Source organism: Rhipicephalus microplus, chromosome 7 (genome assembly GCF_043290135.1).
Source record: "Rhipicephalus microplus isolate Deutch F79 chromosome 7, USDA_Rmic, whole genome shotgun sequence".
In the NCBI taxonomy this organism is placed as follows: Eukaryota; Metazoa; Arthropoda; class Arachnida; order Ixodida; family Ixodidae; genus Rhipicephalus; species Rhipicephalus microplus.
Window position 1 is genome coordinate 17,716,619 of NC_134706.1, and position 17,780 is coordinate 17,734,398.

General features: G+C 47.1%; 2 protein-coding genes across 4 annotated transcripts in view; both read left to right on the forward strand.

Annotated features, from left to right (window-relative positions):
- The window catches only part of LOC119179756 (uncharacterized), a 46,732-nt gene that overhangs the window by 13,198 nt on the left and 15,754 nt on the right, over nt 1-17,780 (forward strand). Inside the window, exons 3-4 of one of the 3 annotated variants that reach the window (XM_075868783.1) lie at nt 4,116-4,305; nt 9,097-9,179. The gene's annotated coding sequence lies outside the window, so the exon portion shown is untranslated. Of the gene's footprint in view, nt 1-4,115; nt 4,306-9,096; nt 9,180-14,612; nt 15,103-17,780 lie in introns of those variants that run through there. The other 2 variants (XM_075868782.1, XM_037430883.2) reach the window with 2 other exon arrangements.
- Nucleotides 9,595-11,586, forward strand: LOC119170536 (uncharacterized). The gene is made up of 3 exons (XM_037421728.2): nt 9,595-10,117; nt 10,550-10,761; nt 11,158-11,586. Exons 1-3 carry the CDS (start codon nt 9,943-9,945, stop codon nt 11,527-11,529), a joined length of 759 nt encoding a protein of 252 aa, XP_037277625.1. The 5' UTR covers nt 9,595-9,942; the 3' UTR covers nt 11,530-11,586.

A 17,780-nucleotide genomic window follows, 5' to 3' on the forward strand; every position in this document is an offset into this window, starting at 1 on the left:
CAACCACGAGAATGATGGGTAATACATTAATTTGCCTAGTCTTCGTGCTTGCGGGCTTCGAACGCAGTTGTGGTTTTGTTTATTGTTCTGTTTCGGTTTTGTTTCGAAGGAACTAACGAACCCTTTTAGACTTCGTGACACAATTTGAAATGGTAAGCCTGAAAAACATTGGCCCCTCATTTGCATGTTTCACTGCAAATGTCGACGAGAGACGATAGTCTTGCGTGTGGAGAGGGTGAACAAAACGTTTGTTGGAGGTTATGCGTGAGAAAATTGGTGAATTGTATTCTGGAAGCACTGCGTTAGAGAGTGTCGATCCGTGCAGCGAAGGCGAGCGAGTGATTCGAGGTGGTGGTGGTGAAAACGTATTTATTTATTTAATTACATGAAATTTTCTGCGGAGAAGCTCCGAGTAGTCGGACATGCTTGGCTTGCAGTGGGGGGGCCCTTAGTCCAGGGCTCCGCTTGCAGCAGCCGCTCTGCGGGCCCGGTTGATCAGACTCAACGGATCTTCCAGGTTCTCGCTGGCCAGCAGCTCCTCCCATCGCTCCGCTGTTGGATTTTGTACTGGTTGTAAGGCTGTAATGGCCTGACACTCCCACGTGACGTGGTACAGAGTGGCTTTAGCTGAACACCATGGGCAGAGAGGAGAGTATGCCGAGGGGTGCATTTTACTCAGGATGTGCAAATTTGGAAACGGGCCGGTTTGAATTTGCCTCCAGCTGACCGATTCCTCTTTATTTGGTGTTCGGTGTGGTCGCGAATAAGCTTTCCTAAGTCCTCTGTAATGGTTTAAGATGGCCGAATAGTCGCAAGGGACCGGAACGAGTTCCTCAGGGGCGGAGTTGGAAGGTGCTCGGCTCGCATACCCTCGAGCTACCCTATCCGCTGCCTGATTCCCCTCCAGTCCCATGTGGCCCGGAGTCCATATAATCCGATGCCAAATTCTGAGTGGATGTGTAATGGAATGCTCGCCAGTGTCTGTAACGCTCATGATGACGCTGAGAGCGGGTTGGCTGATGCGCCCCTGTAGGTAGTTGCGGCAAGCTGCTTGAGAGTTCGTGGGAACTGTCAGCGACCTTCGTTGTCTGTAGCCGAGGGCGAGAGCGAGCGCGATGGCAGTTTGTTCAGCATCGGTGATGTTGCGGCACTTTGTGCACGAGCGCCATCTGGTAGCTATCTTCGAAAACGACGGAAGGCATGCGCGCCTGTCTCGGAGGCGATAAGGTGTAGAACGCAAAGCGACAGGCAGGTGCCACCACCATGTCGTCTTAGCGAAGCGTTGGAAACACTTGCCTTTTTTGAGCATAGCGTTGCGCTGTCAGCGCAGCGTGATAAACGCTGTGGTCCTTAGAAATACTTATGTGTGCCTTCTCTAGTACAAAGACACACATCACATACATATATCGACGTGTTGTTATGGTGCCTTTGATATGCGCAATAATTGTTTTTAATTGACAATCGCACAAGTATGAACGCTGAAAATTGAGCAATATTGGTGGGCGCTGCGGATGGGGTTGGCCGTTTGAGGTATCGTTCGGTGTGGTTTGGGGTATTGCTAGCGCGAACAAACAGGCAAATACAGAAAGACAGACGGGCCAAAAATTTGGCGTCGAAAGTCCCCCTGAAACACTATCGTCTTTAAAAGGGAGGGGGGTGCAGCTTATCATTGTCACTGCACGAAGCGTCGCAATATGCTGATGTCATCATACATATCGACAGGACAGAATGATGGGCCAGTTGGAATTGCGGAATTCAGATAGCAGTGTGAATCATCACACGAGTGGATACAGCTGCGTCTTCTCTTGATTATTTGACGTCCACGTGATTCTTCGTGCTACTGTCAGAATCGCGTTTATATACACGCACGCACGCATAGAAACCAAACGGTGCCACACCCCTCCCCTTCCAAACGAAAAAAAAATATCTCTATGCTGTCGAACGCCACAAGTGATGAATCCGGCCACCTGTGACTGCGCTTGTGTCCTTTCGCAGCTTGGCGTGCGTCCTGGATGCCGTATCGCTTCCAGGTGTGTTTCAGAGAGAAAGAGAAAGAATGAATGCTGGTGTAAGGGGAGGAGGGTAAACAAACGACATTGTGGACTGCGTTCGTACTTTAGACTCGGCCTGTCTCTCCCCGAGATGACGTCATGTCATGTTATCCGCGCTCTCTCGCTCCGCCCTCCCGATGTCGTCCACCGCGATAGACGGCACTCGAGGAGAGCTATCAGATAGACAGGCGGTACGTGAATTTCTCGGATGAAAAGAGTTTAGAGCGATGACCACAGAGGCGTGCGCAAGAAGGGTTAGGAGGGGACGCGAAATGAGCGGCATACTTTACTCTTTTTTCTTTATGGCGACATGGACTTGCCCTCAAGGCATAATATTTTGTGCGTATATGTGTGTTAAGTGTGCGCGTTAACCGAGTTAACTGGCGGAACATGGGAGAGGCCTTTGTCCTGCAGTGGACGTAGTCAGGCTGATGATGATGATGATGATGAAGAAGAAGAAGAAGAAGAAGAAGAAGAAGAAGAAGAAGAAGAAGAAGAAGAAGAAGAAGAAGAAGAAGAAGAAGAAGAAGAAGAAGAAGAATATGATGATGATGATGATGATGATGATGACGATGATGATGATGAAGAAGAAGAAGTGTTCGCCGTTAAGCCGCTTTTGTGTATGAAGGGTTTTCAGTCGGAACGCTCCCGTCACCTTCTGCCAGTCGACCTTCGCTAACCAGTTACGACCGTAGGATACATGACACATTCCACAAGACACTATACTTCACTCCGCGGTTATTACCAGTGGCCGCTTTTCCGAAATTTCAAAGCGGCTACAGATTATTCGTAGAATGGGCTTGAATTCGCCCATTTGATTCGACTGGCCGTCACCACAGGTAAAAAGTTATTTGTGTTAATTTAAATAATTACCGCCGTAATTAACGTCTGCGCACATCTGAAGATGCCTACTGCCACCGAAAAAGGCAACGTCGCAAGTTGCACGCAGATATCTCCTTTCTGTGATTTTAAAAGAATGTTGGAACACATTTCTTGAAACACACTTAATATACACAGACTTCTAGATACACTCTTACATGACCACATACTTTTGTTAAGAGGTTTGTAACTAGTCACGCTCGTTATCAGAGACGCGTTTCGTTTTCGCTATCTAGGCCGTATCTTCGCGGAGAACAAAAAAAAAGCGAGAACTGAGGAACACTGACGCAATCTGACACATGTTATCGTTCATTATTACAAGTGTTACGACGAGATGGGTCTGCAGCGGAGACAGCTTGACAGACTGATTTATTCGATTGTTGCTCAAGCCGCAGCTGCAATGTATGGCGGAGCGCACGTCGCCAAACGAACACGACTTCGTGTATCTAGAAATATGCTATACGCGGTGGTTCTGTTGCATGCTAGATTAATATTCTAAATACTCGCTGGATAAATGCCCTCGCTGAAACTAATGCGAGCCGTCATGCTCGACGTTCGTTGAATTCATCGTTGGTGGTCCGAGCACCAATTTTGTATCCATCGAAGAGAACCAAGTTGTTTTAAAGGGGAAAGTCACTAGTTCCATGCCGGCCGTAGCTTTCGCGTTGAGGCCGCTTTGACCGTGTGACGTCAGAGCACGTTGAAGGACCCCAGGTGGTCGAAATTTCCGGAGCCCTCCACTATACGACGTCTCTCATAATATTATCGTGGTTTTGGGACGTAACACCTTTGATTTATTATTATTATTATTATTATTATTATTATTATTATTATTATTATTATTATTATTATTATTATTATTATTATTATTAACAGTTACATCAGTTGCTCTTATATTCAAGCAGCAATAATGTGCGGCAACATGAAATGACCAACAAAGACCCCCCTCCCTCCTCCGACAAACAAAATATCAGACTGCCGTATACCACAGACCGCTGTTCGGTAACAAGGCCACGACCGTGATAGGATCAGTCATGTACAAAAAAAGATGCACGTGAGCGGCACACCTCTGAGGGTCGCATTTAACGCCGCGTTTTTCGCGTACGGCAACGCGGCCGCAGAAATTTGTAACACATTGCAGGCTTTGCTTGAGCGAGATAGAAATAATATAAGAAACGTATGCAGGTTGTTGAGAAACGACGGACCGATCCCGCCGAAGCCACCACTGTTGCGAAAGACGGCGACGCCAACACGGCCCCGGAGGCGCCACTGCTTTCAACTCCGCCGGGAAGGTCACCAGCCGTTTGGTAGCGTATGTTTCTCAGCTCGCGACTGCTTCTGCGCAGAGCTGATCAGACGAGCGGACGAGACGACGGTGAGTCAAACAAGGTTTATGTACAGCATATATACAGAGGCGTTACAATTTCGGCACTGGGGCCGACAGAGACTCGAAGAGCCGAGCTCTTCTCTCTAACACATAGTTCAGCCTTTCGCCTAAGACCGCTGATCGCGACACGCCGCAGGGCTTCTTTTATTTGCACCGGGTCCAACCAAAGTGTCCAATCAGAAGCGCCGCGGGTCGTCCGGGCAGATTCCGCCAATGGGGCCGCCGCGCCATGCGTCAGACCACCTGACACGAGGACGCCGGCTCGCTGTCACGTGCGCAACTGACTCACTGCACGTGGGCCAGAGGAGCGCCGCGCGTGTTCACGCCGTCGAGGTGATCGCGCCAGGCAGACTGCGGGCTGGCCTTGACCCAGATTGCCTTTTTCAGAGGCACGGTCGTTTGACGAGGACTCGCTGGCATAACAAGGTTAACTAGACTACGTCCAGTTTGCTACCCTACACGTGGGGAGAGGGTACATATGGAGCAAGAGAGAGAGAGAGGAGGAGGAGCATGCACGTCGCACATAACACACACACCGCACACACAGCGTATAGGGTTTCACGGGCGGTCGCTCAGTGATGTTGCCCTCGGTAATTGTAGAAGGGTTCGTGCGACTTAAACGATGCGCCGCTTAAAGCAAAACTGCGATTCGGCTTATAGTGGGAACGTATCTTGAAGTATTCGCGACTCCAGCTATTCATGCGGCACCTAGCGGCAATATAGGGAAGCTGCGTACTGAGGTCCTAAACAGTCCAAGCGCCAGTCGTATGCGGTAGGACCACGGTAGGATGGTGCCGCCCATTAAGAAAAAAAAAAACGAACGGGCAAGCAGATTTATTATTTCCAGGTGAGGCACCAGTGCTAACTTGTTAACTCGAACCTATTGAATTATCCTTGTATCCAGTGACAACATGTCACTGCGGTGGCCGAAGTATGTAAACGAATTTCGCAGAGACACAGTGTGCCATGTGTATTAAACGCACAACGTGACCTCTTCAAGAACGCCGCTCGCGCTTGCGGGACCACTGGGGCCGACTAAAATAAGATGTCCCGCCTCAACAACCACCTCTCCTTCTACAAAGCAGCGCCAACTGCAATCGCACTGCAGAAAACTCATTATTTGTGTTAGCGACAGCGGACGCGGCGACCTCTGTGAATCCGCCATGGATGGATGGATGGATGGACGGATGGATGGATATGGCTGTACCCTTTAGATCGGGCGGTGGCTAGCGCCACCAAGCCGTAGTACTTAATGAACGAAAAACTAGATTCATTTTGTTTTTCTTAAATAGTGAGGTTGAGGATTCGTATGCTTTGCAGTGAAGGGTTCAATTTTCACTCGTGCCTTGACTTTAGCCACCAATCGGATAACCTCCTTCTAGTTAATTCAACCCGCTTTATGTCTATTTTGCCCTCACTGTCCCTAAACACCAGTGCTCTGAAAAACTCTGTGCCATCATCCCGAACTATCGGGTAAAGCCTTTTACAGAACATTATCAAGTGTTCGGCAGTTTCTTCTTCCTCTCCGCACACACTGCATACCGTGTCTACCCCTTCGCCATGCTGCAACTCTGCAGCGCCCTCTCATGTTCATTTGAGTTGCGAATTTGCGCGGGCACACGGTGACAAAGATGGGACAGATGGGTGCCGCCACTTTCCCCGGTGCTCTTGCAGAAGGAAGCCGCTCCCTACTCACGCGTGCTCCCTCCGTCGACAGGTGTGGCGGCGTGCGAAGCAAGGCCGGGGCCGTTTAGCATCCATTTGCATATCACTCGCTCCCTTTGTTTCGGGCCCGGGAGGTCGCGAATGCGTCCGGAAGCCAGCGCCCGATTGCCGGCAACATCTACGACATCTATTGTCAGGTGTGTAGGAGCACGCTGGAGCGTGTGCTACTAATACATGTAGCGTGTGCTACCTATTACGAGATTACGCCCAACGTGCGTCCCCTCATTACGTTGACGTTTCGGTATTTGGGGGCCAAGCCCCCTATGCCGTGGGTCGTGCGTCCGCGATGTATGTAGTCATAAATAAAATAATAGTTGTATTATAAATAATGTGATAGATGTATCATAAATAAGATGATAGTTGTTTCTAGATCGAAGAACTAACAGAGACGAGTATTTTGTGATTTAATCTCCAATACAATTTACCTTGAATTCGATGCTTACTATAAACAAAAACTAGTATCAGAAGAACGCACTTTGAGCACTATCTGACCAGAAAGGGTTGCCACGTTAAACTCTCTGGGCGTAACCTCCTTGGTTTTAGCAAGGTTTTGTGAAAGTTGGGCCGCAGTGCCATGAATATAGTGAACTAGTAGATAGCCATAAACTTGGAGTGGTGAAAGGTGGGAAGTAGACACGACGCACAGGGCGTAAAAAAGTGCGCGAGTGCCACCTCTCGTTTAGTCTTTTGAATGTCCTCTGGATGGCGGTGCTTCTATATGCTGAATATATGATGAAAAGATGCGAGATGGTGGTACTACGAGTGTTCACTAGATGGACTGGCTGACAGACAGACAGGTGCACGGACGGACGAATGTGTGGATGGACAGACGGGTGGATACAGGGATGGACGCATGGACAATTGCACAGACGGACGCACGAATGGACGGAAGCGAGAACAGACGGACGGAGCCCCGCCGCGGTGGTCTAGTGGCTAAGGTACTCGGCTGCTGACCCGCAGGGCGCGGGTTCAAATCCCGGCTGTGGCGGCTGCATTTCCGATGGAGGCGGAAATGTTGTAGGCCCGTGTGCTCAGATTTGGGTGCACGTTAAAGAACCCCAGGTGGTCGAAATTTCCGGAGCCCTCTACTACGGCGTCTCTCATAATCATAAGGTGGTTTTGGGACGTTAAACCCCAAAAATCAATCAATCAATCAACGGACGGACGGACGGATGCTTCGCCCCACTAATCATCATGCACTTCGTGGGTATGCTGTGATTTTTTTTCTTGCCCATCGTCTTTAGGAATGGTGCTATATTTAACGTTACGTATGATAAAAAAGGGAACATACAAAAGAAAGACAGTCATCCTTACAAAACATGAATTAGAAGGTTTTTTTTTCCTTTGCCTTCAAGAAAGATGCGGCTGGCTCGGTTTCGCATTTTTATTGATACTATATCGCACCAGTTTCAGAGGCAACACTGCTTTTTGAAGCTCATGTTGTCGCGGGCAAATTCAAGACCAACAGCCAAGTGTTGACATCTGCGGTGGTCTAGTGGCTAAGGTACTCGGCTGCTGACCCGCAGATCGCGGGTTCAAATCCCGGCTGCGGCGGCTGCATTTCCGATGGAGGCGGCAATGTTGTACGCCCGTGTGCTCAGATTTGGGTGCACGTTAAAGAACCCCAGGTGGTGAAATTTCCGGAGCCCTCCACTACGGCATCTCTCATAATCATATGGTGGTTTTGGGACGTTAAACCCCACATATCAATCAAGTGTTGACGTCAACCCCAGAAATCAGAGCAACAAAAACATTCCCTTCTTCTGCACACCCGAAATGGGTATTAGTCACCGGGGACCGATCATCAATAATGACAATATTTAATGGATTTCATGCGTGAAGGGGAACGAAAGCATTTGATGACACTTTAGGGAAATTACTTGAGCCATGGCCTGAAATACATCTTAAGAAAAGGGGCGAACATCTTCCTAAAAGACCGTTTAATTGACGCCGCACTGCATAAGCGCTTGTGATAGGCAGCTATGTACGGAATTATGCGTTAGTTCTTCAAAGACGACGCTCCTCCATCATTCAGTGGCATCGCAAACGCCCGGCTAGCTCTGATCGTATTTCGGGTCGCGGCTGTGCCTCTGGACGGTTCTTCAGATGCCTCGCCGCTGCCAGCGGCTATAACGTCCTTGGACGACCAATAAACCTCTCCACATTCGGTGTAGTTGCTGGGCAGAACTGTGGGCAGAACTTGTGCAGTTGTCGTACTGGGAATCTTGTGCGGTTATTTTATTTTATTTATTTATTTATTTTACAACATACTGCAGTCTCGAAAAAGACCAAGCAGGAGAGGCAAAAAAATTAAGCGGAAAACACACGTAAGCGTGATAGATGAAGGATGTGCACAAAATACAGAAGATAAGTACATTATACAGAGATATATAGATGAGCTTAAACACAGGTTAATACAACCTTCAGAACAACGGTGATGGGTCTGTCTCCCTATTATGCATTCACAATTGCGACCAACAGTAAAGCCAGTCGAGTACAGACTACAGTACAGACAATATGGCACGCTCAAAATGGCAAATCGACTGAGAGGTGAAAACCACTTCAGGCAGTGAATTCCATTCGGATACTGTACGTGGGAATAACGAATTCTTGAACATGTTTGTGTGGGCTCGATACGGAAGCAAATTGTGCGTGTGCTGCAATTATATTTAACCCAATGTATGGGTAATTATGGTATTTTTATTTAAAATGTTTTACTCATTGATTTTTCTCGCCAATGCACGAAACTGCTTGTCGTTACTGTCCTGTATAATTTAGTACAGTCTGGTCGTTGGGTCTCGTCACGACACTAATGTAGCTTTTAACCCAGCGGAACCGTCCAGCATGTATAATCTGAAAAAATAAAAATTGAATTGAATTGAACTACAAATGAGTGTGTGAGAATGTTTAATTTCGCTGTGAACTTCTGTGAGCAAACTGCACATTACTACGTTATTTTAACTTGTTTCACTGTGCTATTATGACTTTCTTATTTTTATTTAGTTTCTCATCATTTTGGGTAATTCTTGTTACTTTTTTTATTCCTCACTGCAGAACTTATAAACGCGGAACAGCCGAGGTAACACGAACGTGAAGTCAAGTCTCCACATCGAGACGGTTACAACAGAATGGAACGGGTACGAATTAGGTGTCTTTCGTGTACGTCTGTATTTTGCTTCGTTTTTCTATAGTAACGATACAAACAACGATTCTTTCGTTATTGGGCTTGCAAATACAAGGAGTCGACTTGATATCTGTCAGGCTCCCGAAATGTCTTCTACAGTAAAGTCGCGTCTGTTTAAAGTAAAATACGGATTGAACAGAAATGGAGCATTCTTATAAGCGCCATGTTTGTTAACAGGATACGAGATGGTGGAGTTCTCAGACCAGTGATGGGGCTGACCATCGAGATCATTTGCACGTGACCCGACACGTTTCTCTTTATCTTATTGTGACGTCTAAAATAAGATCACTTGTGGCCTACCCTAATTTACATGCCTCGTGCACTTGCTGGATGCCTCGCTTTGCTTTTCAGGCGTTTGTAAGCGTGTATCCACACGACGGACCAAATCCGTCTTTTCCGCGGCGGACGGCGCGTCACGTGACCCCACGTCACGGATTTCCGCCATCCGTGCCGCGTCCGCGGACGTCGCGGACGGAAAATGCCACGCTCTTTTTCGCAAACGGATTCCCGCGGAAAAACACGACAAATTTAGCGGAGGACGCCAATACTAGTGTGGCAACAAGCGCTTATTTTTCTGTTTCTCGTGTGGTTTCGTAAATTTAGCCGACGAAGTTATAAGGGTCTGGCAACAGGCACGTTTTTTTTTTCTGCTCGTCTTGTTTGGGTTTTTGCGTGGGAAGTACGTTCGACGCACACTACCGCAAACAACTCCAACTATGAACTTGAGCGACGACGCAACTTTTTTTCTGCTGCGCCTTGTTGAGCAGTTCCCCGCATTGTGGGATATGACACTCGCCGAGTACGCGGACACAACAGTGAAGGAGAGTATATGGGAACGCATAGCGAAGGAAATGAACGAGGAGTGGCCTGCGTACGGGCCGTACGATGCCAGTAAGTACCATTTATATTTACTCTCTATGTTTTGCGTTATTATATGGGTGGGTTTCGTGATAATAACCTTCTGGAATGTACCTGTTATGCATGACGTGGGGCACATTGGTGTCTACAAGTGACGGCCGTGGTCAGCGCATTCCCAAGCATGCTACCGTGCCGGAGGCAGGGCTGCTCAATAAAAATGCATTTTAATCAAGGAATCGGCGCGAAATTCAAGAACAGTGTTAATGGCGACGAGTCCGCCAAACGTTGCTTGTGATGCGTAAGCTTGCGGTAAAACTGAAAACATTCACTGCAGTATTCGTTAGAGCACCAGCCACGTTTTTTCAGCATAATGTGTTGTGATGGTGATTGACCGAAACTGCATGGTGTAAATCGTACTTATAATCACCCCCCCCCCCCCTCTGTTTTGTTCTTTTTTTTTTACAGAAGCCCTTCGGCGCTTCTTTGACAATAAGAGACGCACATACCGGTTGGAGAAGAAGAAAGTAGAATCCACAAAGAGTGGAATGCCAAGCTCGGACGTTTATAAAGGTCGCTGGCGCTTTTATAATTCACTCAGGTTTTTGGATGCTTCAAAAGTGACCTGTTGGCGTTCTGTGAGCACTGATGCATGCCAAGCTGCGGCGGAGACCATGAAGGTAAACTGCCCTTGTTTTTCGTATTTGTGATGAAGCCTTCTTGTGCCGCGTAAATTTTTACAATATGTATTTTTTATTACTTAGCACTTTCTTATACAGCCTTACAACCTTTTCAATGCTTGAACACACACCAAAATAATTCTACATTAAGATTAGTTGCTTGGTGTGCTGAATTATTCAAACGTCGTTTCTATATTTAAATTAGATATGACCAAAAATTGTTGACACTGAAGTTTGAATCTTGCGCTCTAATTACGCCAAATCACGAATAATGTACCATTGCTTTTACGTGGTTGTAATACAGATTGTAATCGGAATAGATACGCAGATGTGTGTCTGCAAAGCATTACATTTTGGAATTGCGAGAGACTTTGTGCGCCATTTTGTGTCTTGCAGGTACGACCAGACATTGATGATCCTTCACAAACCTCAGACGATGCAGCTGCAGCGACTGACGACCAAAACATTACCGTGGACGACCCAATTGCGGGCAAGGCACTCTCTGCAATGTCCCGCCAAGGAACACAGAAGAAAAGGCGCCGATCTCCCCATCGTTTAGATGAAATATTGGCCCAACGGCAAACTGTGTTGGAAAAAATAGCTGCAAGCGTAGGCCAACCAGCGAGTACCACACAGCAGGAAGATGATATCGACTATTTTGGTAAAGTTGTTGCTGCACACATGCGCGAGGTTCCGAAGGATAAGCTGATCCCATGCCAGAAGGCTATCTTAAGCGCACTTGAAATCTACATCAACAAAAGCGAGTAAGAAAGCTCAACAGATCTCATTTAATATTGCCAGTTAATAAATCGTTGCTTACCTCCAGCATTGTTGTCAGTGTGAATGAAACTCAGTTTTAAGTAAATATCCGTAATTTGAAATGCCATTCATATGACAGCGTATACAAGATCTCGCCCTTCAACTAAACAAACCGCATTTTATTTTTCAACAACTTTATTTTATGACAACGCATGTGCATCTTGCACTATCTTTGCGTAATCTTATGGCCTTCTGTATACATCGGCCTCCAAGTGGGCTGACGTACGCTGCCATGACACAGCACCCCTGCCATTCAAAAATTCGCATAGGCTGTCACGTACGGCGGAGCCAACAGCACTTACTCGTCCGCGAGAATAAGGCTGTGTAGAGAACAGAGTTGCAGTAGGCGTTGTGTCGGCACACGAGTCAGCTGCGTTCAATTCATTGGCGAGGAAGTTGTGCAATACGCATGCTGCATTCACCATTGATGTCACCCGTTTTGGCTCAGCGTCAATCACGGTGTGCAGAAATCTAAACCTATTCGCAAGTATTCCAAAGGTGCTCTCAACTACACGCCGAGCCCTGGATAACCTGTAAAGCATTAAAAAAAGTAAGATATAATTTTATACACTTTACACCACTGAGAAGATAGCATGCTAATGTGTGCTGCAAATCTGGGTTAGCGCACCTTCGATTAAACGGTTAAATATCACATAGTGCTGTTTCAGTAGTGACATAAATTACCTGTAATTAAATATTCTCTTCTCTTCTGATAACGAACGTTCCCCAAACGGTTTCATCAAGTTTCTTCCAAGAGGAAACGCGTCATCACCGACGAAAACTGGTGGCAAGTACAGATCAGGCAAGCTTCCCACCTTGACCAGTTCCGGAAGACCAGCCGACATGTTTGACAAGTGTGCTTGCAGAGGCGTAGTTTGCCAGACGCCCGCATCTCCCTGTGACCCTGGCGCACCAACATCCGTGTACAAAAATTTGTAGTTCGCATCGACCACGGCAAACAGTATAATGCTAAAGCTCTTCTTGTAGTTTCTGTAAACTGTTCCCGTGTTTGCTGGCTTAGTAATTATCACATGCTTTCCATCCATCGCTCCAACGCAGTTTGGAAAGTTCCAGTTTCTACTGAAACCAGCAACGACGTCTCTCCACTCATCCTCGGTGCTTGGAGTTTTGAGAAATTCATTCTTCAGCTCTTCATAAATTACATTACATGTTTCATGGATGATATCATTTACAGTCGAGTGGCCCAGACGAAATTGGCGACTCAAGGAGTGGTGGCTCTCTCCTGCACAAAGGGAAAAAAATACCGTCACTAATTCGCAGATGTATGCCAAGAGTGCCAAACTGTACATCAACGACAGCGAGGCTGTGTAAGAGGGCTTTCGTAGCCTTCGCAAGATTTGTTTTATTAGTGTCACATATGTGCCTATTCAAGACCTTGCTGGCGTTTTACAACACACAACGTAATGCCACCTCTAAAAGCGAGGCTCTCCAAGTCTGAACAGTCTCGGATGCAACAATAGGAGCAATGTTTCGAGTAGAAATGCACAGACGTGCAACACTTGCCTGAAGCAAGGTATCGTAGCGTGACCTGCAGCCTTGTTTCAGCTGATATGGCTCGCCGCATTACGGTGTCCTGTCGTTGTATGCGAGGTCCTACGAGCGACAGCAACTGGACAAACTGCTCTCTCGACACTCGCAGAAGCCTCCTGTATTCTTGGCTGTCGCTAAGCAAAAGTTCACGATAGAGTTGATATTGCATACCCAGATGCTTGTTAGCGATGTAGTCCTTTTGCCAACAAGATCGTTTTACAGGGAAGAACAGCGCTTCATCGTCTAATTCTGCTAATACAACAGCCATTGCAGCTATTCGTTGCTTTCTTTCGACCTCCATATTCACTTCAACTTCAAACTCAGCGTCATAGACGGAAACCTAAACCTCGAATGGCTAGCGATGAATGGGTTTTCTACTTTCAGACTGGTCGCGCCATCTATAGAAAAGAAGAATAAGCAAACATTCGCACATTATCATGAGCTCCGAGATATGGTAGCCCCAGCGCTACCGCAGATCACCGAGCTCATGTATTGGCAATAGCGGTGGTCGCTAAGCCTACACTTTTCAGAAAACGAGTACGGCGCTCGGAAACAGTACCAAATAGTCATGTATACGTTGCCGTCGAAGCTCGAGGACACAGACCTAAAGCCTACACAACCATCAGTTTGGGAATAACAGCCCACGCGATGCGCTACGAAGAGCTTAAAGATTTGAAGCGGGCAGCTCTCGCTTCAGACAGTGCCGCCATGTTTTTTTTCTCCAGCGCGTCCGTCTGCTCGCTTCGTCCGTCGTCTGAATGTGCTTCGCAGCCGGACGGGCGGCGGAACGAACGTCCGCGGGAGGGATTTGCGCGGATATGTCCGTCGTGTGGATACTAATAGACGTCAATGTCGATGTGACCTGATCTTCTTTTTCTTTACTGTTGCTTTATTTTATTATTTTTTGTAATGCGCACATGTTTCGTTGTTCTACAATACGCGGGCAATTGTTGGTTTTTTTCTTCGCAGCATCACTTCTTTTTTTTTTCAATCTTTCATAAATAGGTTCACACGGCAGTGTTCTCGGCAATGAATTCACTTTTTAAGTCTTGATAGACCTGGAATACTTGGAATACCAGACCTGAAATACTCGAGTTGTTAGTTTTACTAGACCTGGAAGGCTACGAAGTGTGGAAACTTGGGCAAGTCGGTAGGACATAACTGAATGTAGGAACAGCGCAGCCTAGAAGTAGTTATACTACGGAAGCGAAAAAAACAAGGACAGAAAAGAGCGCTGTTCTAGGTTTGCGCTGTTCCTACATTCTGCAATGCTACACCTGGAAGCTTATTTTGCGTGGCCCTCCGGGACGCAATTGAGTTTTATCGGCGTACGTCCGCTCCACACAATCACATGGCACCCCTCTGTACTTTTACCTTCACACGAGGCACAACGCCGCGAGGAGCAAGCCAGACGGCCGCTCTGGGCAGGTATTTCCGTTACACGCCGAGCTCCCACGAGGGCTAGGTGAGGAGCTGGAGGAGGGGCGCGCGGGTAAGAGCGCGTTTTGCGGCGCGTTTCTACGCCTCCCTCTCACCCTCCGCCGCAGAGGATCACGCGCCTACGGGCCTTTTATACGTTTATGTCTTTATGACGCACGCACGACAGCTGCGTTGTGCCGCCGATGCCATCGCCGCCAGCGACGAACGAATAGCACCTGCGTTCTTTTAGGCGCCCGGCTCTTTTTTTTCCCTACCAATCTGTGGCCGCGCACAGCGAGCAGCAAGAGACGAAGGCGCCGACGGAGGATCAACTTTCGGCGGGGAATTTCACCCGCTCCGCGTCCAGCTCGACCAATCAAACTGCCTCGATGCTCCATTCGAACCTCGCATTACAGTAGAGTGCACTGGAAACGTACCCTCGCCCGTGATCGCTGGCTGACTGGAACTACAGACCGGCCGCAGCGCCCGGAGTGAAACACCCACCGCTGCATTGCTGTTGGCAGCCGCGACACCGTCAACGACGTAGCAGCCGTGAGTATAATCTCTCTACACGCGTGGAACTTTTATCGAATATCGCCCGCTTGCCCTGACCGCGGAGTTTGATCGGTGCGATTGCGAAACAGCGCGAGAGATTGTTGTGTTTATCGCACGACGTTGCACGCTTGTCTTTGTTCACGAAGAGTTTCGATCTCCCGTTTGAAATTTGGGCAAGCTTGACTCGTACCTATGCTTGTTATGATGTGTTCGCCGCATGTACTTACACTCCACTTCCAGTGAATTGCACCTGCGTAATCTTGAATTATTGTCATATTATTACTTTTTTTTATTACTGTTCAATTTCACCCCGTGACAGAGTTTATTTGCCTGACTATTGGATTCGTTACGCATATTACAATGTGCTCCTATAGTGTACGCACACCTATGCGGAACGTGTATTCACGTACAAAGAGCCACGTGTTGTAATATTTCAACTGTCACAACGAAAAGCTTAGTTTGTATCGCGCATGCGCCCACTGCTGTTGTTGCCTGACTGCTACGTGGAAAAATGTGTAGGTCTCGTCAGGCCATACGCTTACAGCTTTCTTTCAAAGGTGGCATTCGACATTGTATACTTCCCACATCTTCTAAGAAATAAAGCATAAACTCAAGAGAATACCGGAGGAAAAAAAGGCAGAGGGGTTCACCAGTTTAACACGACCGGTTTGCTACCCTAAATAGGAACGTGATAGAGGAGACTGAAAGATGGAGAGAAAAAAAGAAGAGAAAGACAGTACGCAGCGCGGCACACACACAAAGTCTTGGCACCATTCATCTCTTTCTTCTGGTACGTGGCATTACTGTTCCAGCCATTTGTCAACTATAATCTTGTCTTTACTTAGTACCTCCATCACTCTGTTGCGGGGTTTATAAGATAGGTTTATTTACATTGAGCTGGGCGGCAAGTGTCAGCCAATAACTGATGATGGTGATGATGATGATGATGATGATTCCACAGCCATGGTTTGACTCACTCAGGGGGATTGGCCAAGAATCGATGACTTAATTCAGTGAGATTTTTTTTTTTACTATTCAATATCGAAACCACCCACCAGAGAACAGAAAATGAAAAAGAAAAGACACCCTAGGCAGAGTGAAAGGAGTGCAATAATTGTTTGTCACTCGTTCCGATAAGACGATCATTCATTACCTCGAATAGGAATTAGCGTGGTCAAACAAAGCTCCCGTTTATGTTGGAACATTTTTGCGGGAATTATAATCACGCAGTTGAAAGCTGCACGTCGTTCTTCTTCTTCTTCCTCAACCTCTGTTGCTGTTGTCGCTGCTCCTCCGTCACTATAGACTAGACCCACTTATAGTAACATTGCTCCCCTCGCAGACGAAGCCCACGGGGTGAGAATTTAGTTTAAACGTCGTTAAGCGAAAGCCTTCGGGCGTGCTATGTGCGTCCCTTCGGTTTCAGCTGCTTTGTCTTTTGTCGACGATGTGACGAGAATGTTTTCAACGGACATTGGTCTATCGTCAAGGTGAGCTGGAGCGAACACCAGGGGCTGTCTCTGAACACGCGATATTCGTAGGCCCGTGTGCTCAGATTTGGGTGCACGTTAAAGAACCCCAGGTGGTCAAAATTTCCGGAGCCCTCCACTACGGCGTCACTTATAATCATATGGTGGCTTTGGGACGTTAAACCTCACATATCAATCAATTACGCGATATTCCTCGGCAGTCACACAGGATGCGGCATATAGTGTTTCCTCCCAACAACAGGTGTCGCGAAGAGCGTTGTCGGTGATTTCAGCGCGAATCGAATTTAATGTTTTCGTAGTGCTTGCAGTTTGGCTATGTATGTATACCTTACGGCCTTCCCAATCTGAAACGAAGATGATACAAATTACTCGCGTTAATGTCGGATCCTGCCGACTTAGGTTAGGATTCTGCCGGCGGGGAGTCATCTTTTCGTCCACTTTTCCTTTCTTCACATTTTCATTACAATAACTTCTACTAACATCACCTACACTTCACCTGGCATTACTGTATGTTAGCTCTCATTAACATTGCCTAACAAAAGAGCACTTAAAGTTACACTTTCCTTCATTTACTGCCCACAGGCTGACAGATTTATATAAAAGCCCGGATGCGGTCGATTGTCTGTGACTAAGATAGAACGTGGCGCCTAGCTGGCACGATCGTGCCGCCGGCCGATATCTGTGTCGTCAAGTGGTTTGAGATAAGAAGCGCGGCGCCTTGCCATAGCGCCGACGCATCGTAGGTGTGCTTTGGAGACAACTATTTTTAAAACGAGCCTCCTTGTTACGGAATGAAATGGAATGGAAAACAACTTTATCGGGAACGCCGCTGGGTCGCGCACTCGGCTCAGACCCACTCGTTCATTTTTCATATATATATATATATATATATATATATATATATATATATATATATATATATATATATATATATATATATATGAGATCTAACAGACAGTAATGCCAAGGAATGTACAGGGGAAGTTATTAGAACCAATGGAATGTAAATAAGAAGAAAGAAGAAAGAAAAGTGGATGAAAAAATTACCAGCTGTGAGCAGGAATCGAACCTACGACCTTCGAATAACGCGTTCGATGCTCTAACCACTGAGCTATCACAGCGGCCTTCCCTCCACCCACTTTTTTGGGTTTATATGTGAATTTTAGAAGTAGGAGTGTCAGTCAG

What these genes read in the sequence shown, in the direction of transcription:
- LOC119170536 (XM_037421728.2), top strand. Translation starts at nt 9,943, where the DNA reads ATGAACTTGAGCGACGACGCAACTTTTTTTCTGCTGCGCCTTGTTGAG. An exon ending in GTACGGGCCGTACGATGCCA is followed by an intron (nt 10,118 to 10,549) that starts GTAAGTACCATT and finishes TTTTTTTTACAG; the next exon opens with AAGCCCTTCGGCGCTTCTTT. An exon ending in CTGCGGCGGAGACCATGAAG is followed by an intron (nt 10,762 to 11,157) that starts GTAAACTGCCCT and finishes TGTGTCTTGCAG; the next exon opens with GTACGACCAGACATTGATGA.